The 12,282-nt window shown below is 42.0% G+C and overlaps 1 protein-coding gene across 1 annotated transcript in view; it reads left to right on the top strand.

Annotated features, from left to right (window-relative positions):
• Positions 1-456: 456 nt before the first annotated feature.
• Positions 457-12,282, top strand: part of LOC311135707 (GDNF family receptor alpha-1-like) — a gene marked incomplete at both ends in the record, with an annotated part of 104,203 nt that continues 92,377 nt past the window's right edge. The window contains 3 exons of the mRNA XM_084169729.1: positions 457-496; positions 1,156-1,458; positions 3,205-3,288. Coding sequence (XP_084025855.1) covers positions 457-496; positions 1,156-1,458; positions 3,205-3,288 — 427 coding nt within the window. The remainder of the gene's footprint in view (positions 497-1,155; positions 1,459-3,204; positions 3,289-12,282) is intronic.

Here is a 12,282-nt window from a genome sequence, read left to right as displayed (position 1 = left end):
TCTACTTGTCATCACCGAAATCCACGTTGAAATGCAGAAGTTCCACTGCCTTGCTGCTGCTGCCTGGTTGTGGCCACTGCACTATTGAGCACAGCATCATCGCGCGCTCAGACGCACGCGGGCATCCTACGAGCTGGAGTCCCGAGAGCACTCTGGCCGGTTCGTTTTGTCTCCTTGTGATCTCTTATCCTTGCCTTTTGTTTAGTTTTTACACTGAAAGGAATCATTCTGTGGTTGATGGTTTCGGCTGCCTGTCGTAAAATTGGAGTACTTTTGGGTCGGAATGTTTTACGCATGAAGGCAGCTGGATGTGTTCTGAATGTCGGACCTCATGCCACCGATGTTTTCAATGGATTTGAATAGAGTGGAAATACCTTCGGAATAAAATCACGAAGTTTTTTTTCTATACGTTCTATAAATTCCATTGTAACAAGGCATCACACGGATAGAAACGCAATGATCTTCGTCACTCTTTATGTCGTTCTGCCTCTTTTAGGTAAGTTTTAGTTTCAAGGCCAATGACTTATATACACTGCAAATGCCTAGTGTAAACATACAGTATATAACCACATTTGTAAATGGACAATGATAAGCAGTCAGAGGGCAGCTGAGATAAATAAATAGCAAACTTGGTGGTCGTTATGGAGAGAAATGGGCAATCCAAATGCGTGCCATGCCCACAGACTAGTGAAAAGTAAATTATGAGCTCATGTATCCCAATCGAAGTGAATTGAGTTCTGATTCTGAAATGGACATAACTAAAGACAGTGGCAATTCATTATTTGTCTCTCATAACCTATATACCCTTATTATAGCCAACGTTGCAAAAGCATGTACTTCATATTTAATAACTTTACTTATCCTCTGCTGATTTATTTAATGTTGCACACACCGATAGGGTATGAAATGCATTGAACGCTAGTCTGTGACTAGTAGTCTATGAAATGTTTGTGTTGTTATTGTCACTTAATTGCATGGAATTGAGCAATAAAATACGATCAATATTTTAATCTTTAAAACTGCTTTCATTTAGTTTAATCTCTGAATATTTATTGTGACTAAATCGCGTATAGCGGACAATATTTAACATATAAACGACAGAAACATTATTATTATTATTATTGTTAGGTCTATTATTATTCATTCTCTCCACAGATGTTTTGTATGCCCAGGAGAATGCCCTTTCTGGTCCCAACCGCCTCGATTGTGTCAAGGCGAGTGAGCAGTGTATGAAGGGGCAAGGATGCAGTACCAAGTATCGGACAATGAGACAGTGCGTTGCTGGAGGGAAGGAGAGAAACTTTAGCATGGTGGCTGGACTGGAGGCGCAGGACGAATGTCGGAGTGCCATGGACGCAGTCAAGCAGAGCCCCCTGTACAACTGCAGGTGTAAAAGGGGCATGAAGAAAGAGAAGAACTGCCTTCGCATCTATTGGGGAATTTACCAGACTTTGCAGGGTATGCACTATCATTACAGTTGGCTACAACACAGCAACCACACAATAATTGTCAGAAGTCAATAAAGATGTTTTTAATCCAAAACTCCCATACCTGCTGTAATGTATTAACGGACCATGTAAACTGCTAAAGCAAAAACAGATTCAGGAAGAAAACACCACATTATTAGGTGCGTAAACTTCCCTGCCAGTGCATACTGGGAATGGTAATGTCCTTAAGACATCTCTTGGAATGAATCGAGTGTAAAGCTCCTTTGCACTCATCATCTTATAGTTGATCATACACAAAAATTGTACTGCTTAATGCCAGTGGCCAGTGGGGCAGAATGGGTTCTCAGTTGCGCAACTGACCGATATGCCTAATCAACTGTAGGCTAATGAGTTGTAGGGCAGCATGGAAATTGACTGACCCAGATATCCATCCCATGTGTCCTTGCATGGCTGCGTGTCGGCTGTGTTTACACAGGCAGCCCAATTCTGATATTTTTTTCACTAATTTGTCTTTTTACCAATCAGTTCAGAAAAATATCTGATGTGAAAATATCTGATGTGATTGGTTAAAATACCAATTAGTGGAACAAATATCAGAATTCGGCTCCCTGTGTAAAGGCAGCTGTTAGACAGCCAGCCCAATTATGATCTTTTTTTCACTAATTGGTCTTTTGATCAATCAGATCAGATCTTTTCACATCAGATCTTTTTCAGAGCTGATCTGATTGGTCAAAAGAAGTCTAAACGCAGCCCATGGTAGCTCACAAACATTTAGTGAAAACAATAACCCATGTGCATGCTCTTTAAATGAAATCTATCTATCTAGCTATACTGAACAAAAATATGAACGCAACATGCAACAACTTCAAAGATTTTACTGCGTTACAGTTCGTATAAGGAAATCAGTCAATTTAAATACATTCATTAGGCCCTAATCTATAGATTTCACATGACTGGGAATGCAGATATGCATCTGTTGGTCACAATATCTATTTTTTTATGTAAGGGTGTGGATCAGAAAACCAGTCAGTATCTGGTGTGACCACCATTTGCCTCATGCAGCACGACACATCTCCTTCGCATTGAGTTGATCAGGCTGTTGATTGTGGCCTATGGAATGTTGTCCCACTCCTCTTCAATGGCTGTGTGAAGTTGCTGGATATTGGCGGGAACTGGAACACGCTGTCGTACATGTCGATCCAGAGCATCCTAAACATGCTCAATGGGTGACATGTCTGGTGAGTGTGCAGGCCATGGAAGACCTGGGACATTTTCAGCTTTGTTTCAGAACATTCAATTATCTGGCAACAGCTCTGGTGGACATTCCTGCAGTCAGCATACCAATTGGACGGCCCCTCAAAACTTGAGACATCTTGTGTTGTGTGACAAAACTGTACATTTTAGAATTGCCTTTTATTGTCCCCAGCACAAGGTACACCTGTGTAATGATCATGCTTTTTAATCAGCTTCTTGATATGCCACACCTGTCAGGTGGATGAATTATTTTGGCAAAGGCGAAATGCTCACAAACAGGGATGTAAACAAATTTGTGCACAACATTTGAGAGAAATACGCTTTTTGTGCGTATGAAAATATTCTGGGATCTTTTATTTCAGCTCATGAAACATGGGACCAACACTTTACAAGTTGCGTTTATATTTTTGTTCAGTATATCTGGTTGTCTGCAACATTTACATGCCTATTAAAACTGCAAGAGTATGTTAAAAATCACATTGTATTTCATTATTCCTTTCAGGGAACGATTTCCTGGAGGACTCTCCTTACGAGACCATGAATAGCCGCCTCTCTGACATATTCCGACTGGCCCCCATTATTTCAGGTAAGGTCATTAATTTATTAAGAGTTTATGATGGTGCCACTTATTGCGAAGTTCATGGATGGACGCCTGGCTTCTTTGTGAATGTATACAGATTAAATGCTGGCTGTGCATGATCTTAGTACAATTGTGTTTAAAACATTTTACAATCCTCACACTTTCCCTATTTCGCCCCAATGAAATGCATGCCCATTGTAAGTGATCTTGCATGGAGATCTATAGTTCTGAGTGTTCACTGAGAGCTCAACACAGTGTGGTGGTGTGGAGTTGGAAAAATTGAAAAATGCGTCGGGTTGCAGCATAGTTTATTGGGCTGTGTTTAAGTCATACATCCTCTGTTTAAATCGTACATCGTGGTCAACAATTCGATCTGCACATTGGTAGTTTATGAGCCACCTCTAGATGGCAATATTCTCCCTTATTTACGATCGCACAGGCGCAATCCATTGATGCTATAGTGGCCTTTCTGACTTTACCTTGGTCTTTGTTGAGAGGAACTCCCATCCAGTGCGCGTGAGGTGGCATATTGTGTGGCTGAAATAAGAGAGTTTGAGATTTGTTTAATAAGCACATGGAAATGTTACACAGAGATTTGGCTCTATTTAGATTTGCAATGGGATTGTGAATATAAAGGGAAGGTGCTTCTTATTTCCTTTTGAAAAGCTATTTATGTTGATTGACGTTTGCAAATTATTTCTTAGCGATGGGTCCCACAGATCATCCATTCCTCCTCATCACGGGATATTTATGGGCCAGGCAGGGTAAGGGAGACAATAAGGGTGAGAGGGGAGACAGGACGGGTGTCAGGGAGGTTTAGGTCAACACAGTGCCTCTCACAACCCATACTCCCAGGTAGCCCTATAACATGTATGTCTCAGTAAGGCTTAAATGACTCATAGTAAGGAATAAAGGGAGGCATTGTGAGATGTAATGAATCTGTAATAGGCCCCTGCTTGGGACCTGAGCCTCATAATCTCCAGTGACATTGGGCATTCTCCTCAGAACCCTCCTGATTATAGTGAGGTTTATTCCTGATCTTTCCTACACACCCCCAGGCCCCACAGTCCTCATTCCCACCTCTACTCTGGGTACTGTAGGCCTCTGATGGACTAAACCAGACATAAAGCTGGAACAATATCAGTGAAGCTTATAGGGTACACAGCTGCCTTAAAGCACACTGGATGCCCTTTATTCTTATTAAGAGAAAATAAAAGAATAGTATTAGAACAGCAGCTGAAATGTTTAAGAGGATGTGGAGAGCTCTGAGCGTGATTGCATGAACATTCACACACACACTTTTTCAAACATACAATACCAGTCAAAAGTTTGGACACACCTACTCATTCAAGGGTTTTTCTTTATTTTTACTATTTTCTACATTGTAGAATAATAGTGAAGAAATCAAAACTATGAAATAACACATGTGGAATCATGTAGTAACCAAAAAAGTGTTAAACAAATCAAAATATATTTTATATTGGAGATTCTTCAAAGTAGCCACCCTTTGCTTTGATGACAGCTTTGCACAGCACGGACATGTGCGTACACACACATACACATACACACACACACACACACACACACACACACACACACACACACACACACACACACACACACACACACACACACACACACACAGTTCTTAGTTAATTGAATTATTTTGAAATATTTTCTCCAGGCAGATATAATGCTTTTAGCCTTATGTTGAGTCAGGGTGAGTCACTTTGAAGTATGAGTAAGTCAGTCTCTTAATGTGGTGGAAGCTGCCACATGAGAAACGTCAGTAGAGTGTACATCTCAGGAACAGAACATGTCATCTCATTTTGATTTGATCTAGATTTGCCATTTAAGTCACATGGACATTACTATGAGTGCAAAACAAACGTACAAAATCTTGAAACACAAATGAATGAAATCTGCAGATAGCAAATGTATCACATCAGTGACCACAACATGCTTCTTTGCTGGAGCTGAGTTATGTATTTTTCTACTTCTTCTTTTAATACAAGCGGTGCAGCTTGTTTCTTTCCCCTCCATTTCCTCATAGAAACCCTAAGTCTCTCTCAGTGAGAACTACCTGTATTGATGTCTGTTTCCACTCGATTAATGGCTCATTGAATGCTTCTGGGCTTCCGCTGTCTGCAGAGCTCATTGCTTCTTATTATCATGAAGAGCCAATGCTGTTGTCTGTGCGCCAGGCTAGGGTATTTGTGAAACATACTCAGTTTGGAGTGGTTCCTGTGTCAAGGTTCACAAAAGCCACAACTGCTGTCATAAGACAGACATGGTGAGTCATCTCATTCAAGGGATGTGCCCTTCTTTAAATATGTTTGAAAGTAAATGGTTTACTCACACAGAGTCACACATGTTTCAATTACATGCTGAGTTCACCCCAGTGCACCTGCTCATGGATGAAGTACCAGATAATTTAATTCATTTTGTACATTCCTTTGTGTGTTTGCATGTGTGTGCGCGTGAGCAAGAACACGATGGAGAAATAGAGGAAGAGAATTCAATGAAATGGTTCCTTTTCCGCCCACCAGTTTGCCATCTTGTGATGCACTGATGCATAGAGAAGGCAGTGAGAGCCCATTTCTCTTACATTCAAGTGGACTTGCATTACTCCCAGACCATTTGCCCCTGCTGAAGAGGCAAGCAGTGGAGGAAATGGATGAATACACAGCACAGTTTCATATTACCATAGTCATGAACACTCACTGGTCTGGAGCCTCTCATACTGACCAATTTTGAGAACTAGAATAACAAAGGTTTGTTTGCTGTATGTGTGGAATAACATTGGAGGTTGACTCCTCAAAGTGTAAACCAAAAAGAGTTGTTGATGTACTGCAGTTTAAAACTGAGGAAATTACAAAATGGTCTGGCTTATCGCCACAGAGATATAGCTATGGTACAATCACTCTGTAGATAAACCCCTTTTAAATGTCAGCCAATTGTCATTTACTGTTCAGAGCGTCAATAAGAACAATGAAACCGGAGGGAAAATGTGACACAAAATGTATTACCGAGTCTTCTGTGCAGCAGGGGCTGGCTGGACTGAAATTGCTTAAATGATGAGGTAGCGGTGAAGAACATCAAAAAATCTGGGAAGTACTACTATGAATAAAGATGAGTTTCTATATCACTCCATTATTTTCTGAGACCTGTATACGACCTTTCCCCATTACATTTTTGTGGTTTAAGCTGATGACAGATCATGATGATGATTATGAGGTCAGCACATAAACACACAATAGTGGCATTTAAATCATTTAAAGGATTCTCTCTGAAGTCCTTGAGCTGTGAATGTGTGAAAACACCTGTAGTCCCAACCTTGCAGACGGACCACACAGCACCTTAAATCCCCATACTGACACGATGCTGAGAGCCTGTCAACACAGCTCACTGCTGTTGGAATGCCACTTTTATAATGAACTCAGAGCCCAGCAGTGTATGAGAACAGACTGCTACTTGGGTTCTTATAGAGTGAGAGGAGGGAGAGGAATGGGAAAGAGAACGGTATATGTGTTGTTTGGACTCAGTAGTACCTCTGCACTTTATGATGTGTTGGTAGAAGTATTATGACAGCTCCAACCCTGGATTCCTCGAACCAACCAAAACCCCTCTCAATGTTATTGCTTTGGTGTTTGACTCTCTGTACTTTCCCCAACTGAAAATGTTTGTGTGAGAGAAAGAGAATATAAAAAGGAGATGTCTTTGATGGTAGCATTTCCATATCAATATTCCCTGTGCCACCTGAAAAACAAATGTCATTAAAATGGCTACTTTGATAAAGCAGCTCCATTTCCCCTGTCTGGCTGTTTGTGTCAGGATGTGTCAATCACAGGCCAAGCCTGGGCCTTTGATGTCTGGGTACAGTGGTGCTCTATCTGTCAGAGTTGTGGCCTCAGCCTCCTCAGTGAGCACTGACTGAGATAGGAGTTCTATGTTAACGTTCCCTTGCTCCCTCCTTCCTACTTTACAAGGGTTCTTTGTTCTGCTAAAGACTCCCAAATCCTCCTAGAATTTGATGTCGTAGGGAGACTTCACATCTGAAAGCTAATCAATAGCCAGACATGTTAAAATAGAAACCTGAGGCTGTGCATACAAAAAACTATTGATTTGTCTTTTCGCCCGAGCTCTTCTGTTGGACTGGATCAAAGGATAATCCCTCTGTTGCTGGAGCTCAGGTATACGGTTCCACAATGCACATCGGTCTGGAGGAGTCGGGAATCTCCACGGATTTGTCTTGAATCCTCCACTCTCATCTGCTGTCTTAGAAGATTTAGGGCAGGGGTTCCCAAACATTTTTGCTGTGCGACCCCAATTTGATATACACAAAAAATTGCGACCCCACCATGTGAAGAAAGTGATGTAATCAACAGCCAATGTTTACTTTTTTAATTAGGGCTATGACAGTTTATTACAAATCAGTCTGACAGCATACAGTGGGGAAAAAAAGTATTTAGTCAGCAACCAATTGTGCAAGTTCTCCCACTTAAAAAGATGAGAGAGGCCTGTAAATTTTCATCATAGGTACACGTCAACTATGACAGACAAAATGAGAAAAATAAATCCAGAAAATCACATTGTAGGATTTTTAATGAATTTATTTGCAAATGATGGTGGAAAATAAGTATTTGGTCAATAACAAAAGTTTCTCAATACTTTGTTATATACCCTTTGTTGGCAATGACACAGGTCAAACGTTTTCTGTAAGTCTTCACAAGGTTTTCACACACTGTTGCTGGTATTTTGGCCCATTCCTCCATGCAGATCTCCTCTAGAGCAGTGATGTTTTGGGGCTGTCGCTGGGCAACACAGACTTTCAACTCCCTCCAAAGATTTTCTATGGGGTTGAGATCTGGAGACTGGCTAGGCCACTCCAGGACCTTGAAATGCTTCTTACGAAGCCACTCCTTCGTTGCCCGGGCGGTGTGTTTGGGATCATTGTCATGCTGAAAGACCCAGCCACGTTTCATCTTCAATGCCCTTGCTGATGGAAGGAGGTTTTCACTCAAAATCTCACGATACATGGCCCCATTCATTCTTTCCTTTACACGGATCAGTCGTCCTGGTCCCTTTGCAGAAAAACAGCCCCAAAGCATGATGTTTCCACCCCCATGCTTCACAGTAGGTAAGGTGTTCTTTGGATGCAACTCAGCATTCTTTGTCCTCCAAACACGACGAGTTGAGTTTTTATCAAAAAGTTCTATTTTGGTTTCATCTGACCATATGACATTCTCCCAATCCTCTTCTGGATCATCCAAATGCACTCTAGCAAATTTCAGACGGGCCTGGACATGTACTGGCTTAAGCAGGGGGACATGTCTGCCACTGCAGGATTTGAGTCCCTGGCGGCATAGTGTGTTACTGATGGTAGGCTTTGTTACTTTGGTCCCAGCTCTCTGCAGGTCATTCACTAGGTCCCCCCATGTGGTTCTGGGATTTTTGCTCACCGTTCTTGTGATAATTTTGACCCCACGGGGTGAGATCTTGCGTGGAGCCCCAGATCGAGGGAGATTATCAGTGGTCTTGTATGTCTTCCATTTCCTAATAATTGCTCCCACAGTTGATTTCTTCAAACCAAGCTGCTTACCTATTGCAGATTCAGTCTTCCCAGCCTGGTGCAGGTCTACAATTTTGTTTCTGATGTCCTTTGACAGCTCTTTGGTCTTGGCCATAGTGGAGTTTGGAGTGTGACTGTTTGAGGTTGTGGACAGGTGTCTTTTATACTGATAACAGGTTCAAACCGGTGCCATTAATACAGGTAATGAGTGGAGGACAGAGGAGCCTCTTAAAGAAGAAGTTACAGGTCTGTGAGAGCCAGAAATCTTGCTTGTTTGTAGGTGACCAAATACTTATTTTCCACCATTATTTGCAAATAAATTCATTAAAAATCCTACAATGTGATTTTCTGGATTTTTTTTTCTCAATTTGTCTGTCATTGCTGACGTGTACCTATGATGAAAATTACAGGCCTCTCTCATCTTTTTAAGTGGGAGAACTTGCACAATTGGTGGCTGACTAAATACTTTATTTCCCCACTGTATATATTTCAATCTTAAAGAAGTATGGGTTGAAGTGACTGAAATGTATCAGAAAGGTATTGGGAAGTTCAGAAGATCCTCAGGCAATAACTTTGTATGACCTTCTGTGTAGAAAAGAACATCATCATTGATAATGTTCTTTCCCCCCCACTCTGATTTAGTGCCTGGTCTTGTCCACTCTGTTCTAATGAGCCCTTGTGGGCATTGTAGAGGGAAACAGAAGAGGTGGATGTGTTCCTCGGCAGGTAGCTTAGTGGTTAAGAGTGTTGTGCCAGTAACCGAAAGGTCGTTGTGCCAGTAACCGAAAGGTTGCTGGTTCTAATCCCCGAGCTGACTAGGTGAAAAATCTGTCGATGTGCCCTTGAGCAAGGCACTTAACCCTAATTGCTCTGGATAAGAGCGTCTGCTAAAATGTAATGTAAATGTTATCTTTCAGTGATGGGGTCATAATATTTTGTTATTAAACCATTAGAAAGATATAGCCACATTTGTAGGAAGACAACAGATACCGCTCTGTTTATTGTAACCGCATCTAACGACTACCGGAAGTTATTTACTTAATGATTCGGTTCTATGAACCAAGCACAAGTTTCTCTTGCGACCCCATTTCCAAATCAGGCGACCCCTAGTTTGGGGAACGCTGCTGTAGGGATTGATTATAATATTAGATCTCTATGAAGGTTTTTTAAACTCCTTCAAATACCACAGCTACGCATAACTTCCTGTATGTCTGTTTTTGTCTGTCCATCTGACTTTCATCCAAAAGTCTACAGCTGTCCCTTCAAGTCACACAGCGGATTTAGCCACAGGTCGAGGGGCTTTAGCTGCTTAATACACACACACCGTTCCAGACATTACTCTCACAGCTGCAGCCTAATGACAGAATAATGCTAACAGAAGCATCAGGTTGCAGCCTTGTCCCTGCCGCTAGCTCTATGCGGCCAAAAAATAATTTAGTTAAAGGTGACCAGAATGGAGTCCTCCTGGGAGGTTTCTGATTGGATATAAAGTGGGAGAGTGATTCATCATAGTTAATCAATGCTCCTGACAGCTCGAATCAGCAGGGGCGCCACATGTGCCAGCTACCTCTAATGCTTTTCTGCCCAGATGCATGCAAATTATCCATACGGCAAACAGTGAGGTGTCAGTCTAAAGTCAGATAGATGTCGTGAGTAACCATGTTTAATCAAATCTTCACTGTCTTCATACAAAAAAAGAATCATACAGTTTTAGGCCTACAGTTTTAGTTGTTTGGTACAAGAACATTTTTTTTCATTGGTTGGGATTCAATTGATTATTATGCAAAGGCATACATACTGTATCATAGGATACTTTTCTTGGATGGGCAAGTCCTTTAAGTGACCACTGGCAGGTGTCAGACTCAGAGATGTTAGCCTTGGGTAAAACTACAGTCCTAAGCCCTCAAATGAAGTGACAGAACATACACTAAATGACCAGAAGTATGTGGACACCTGCTCGTCAAATATATCATTCCAAAATCATGGGCATTAATATGGAGTTGGTCCCCCCTTTGCTGCTATAACAGCCTCCACTCTTCTGGGAAGGCTTTCCACTAGATGTTGGAACATTGCTGTGGGGACTTGCTTCCATTCAGCCACAAGAGCATTAGTGAGGTCGGGCACTGATGTTGGGCGATTAGACCTGGTTCGCAGTTGCGTTCCAATTCATCCCAAAGGTGTTCGATGGGGTTGAGGTCATGGCTCTGTGCAGGCCATTCAAGTTCTTCCACATCGATCTCGACAAACCATTTCTGTATGGACCATGCTTTGTGCATGGGGGCATTGTCATGCTGAAACAGGAAAGGGCCTTCCCCAAACTGTTGCCAAAAGGTTAGAAGCACAGAATCGTCTAGAATGTCATTATACTGTATGCTGTAGTGTTAAGATTTCCCTTCGCTGGAACTAAGGGGCCTTAACCATGAAAAACAGCCCCAGACCATTATTCCTCCTCCACCAAACTTTACAGTTGGCACTATGCATTCGGCAGGTAGCGTTCTCCTGTCATCCATCAAACCCAGATCCGTCTGTCGGACTGCCAGATGGTGAAGCGTGATTCATCACTCCAGAGAACGCGTTTCCACTGCTCCAGTCCAATGGCGGCAAGTTTTGCACCACTCCAGCCAATGCTTGGTATTGTGCATGGTGCACATGGTGGTTTGTGTGCGGCTGCTTGGACATGGAAACCATTTCATGAAGCTCCCGACGAACAGTTATTGTGATGACATTGCTTCCAGAGGCAGTTTGGTACTCGGTAGTGAGTGTTGCAACCGAGGACAGACGATCTTTACACACTACACCCTTCAACACTCTGCGGTCTCATTCTGTGAGCTTGTGTGGCTTACCACTTGGCGGCTGAGCCGTTGTTGCTTCTAGACGTTTCCACTTCACAATATCAGCACTTATAGTTGACCGGGGCAGCTCTAGCAGGGCAGAAATTTTATGAACTGACTTGTTGGAAAGGTGGCATCCTATGACGGTACCACGTTGAAAGTCACTGAGCTCTTCAGTAAGGCCATTCCACTGCCAATGTTTGTCTATGGAGATTGCATGGCTGTGTGCTCGATTTATACACCTGTTAGCAACGGGTGTGGCTGAAATAGCCGAATCCAATAATTTGAAGGGGTGTCCACATACCTTTGTATATATTGTGTACATGTAGATGTTGATCCCTTTTTAAGGCTGCAGCTGTTTGTTTTTTTCAGCTGAGAGGGAGGTAGTGGTTTGTCTCTGTGTGTCTGTGACTCTTCTAATCATGACTGGTAATGTTTTGTTTTAGTGGTAGATCAGCTTTAATTTTGTAGATTGATTGTGGGTTCTATCAATTTCATTGTTTGCATCATTTCTAGTCCCCCTTATTTTTTATTTATAAAAATAAATAATCAACCCTACCACCCCTCTCCTGATTGGAGTAAACTAACAGACAACCA

This window comes from Coregonus lavaretus (assembly GCF_964263955.1).
Source record: "Coregonus lavaretus genome assembly, chromosome: 1".
NCBI classification, from domain to species: domain Eukaryota; kingdom Metazoa; phylum Chordata; class Actinopteri; order Salmoniformes; family Salmonidae; genus Coregonus; species Coregonus lavaretus.
This window is presented reverse-complemented; position numbering and strand designations above follow the sequence as displayed.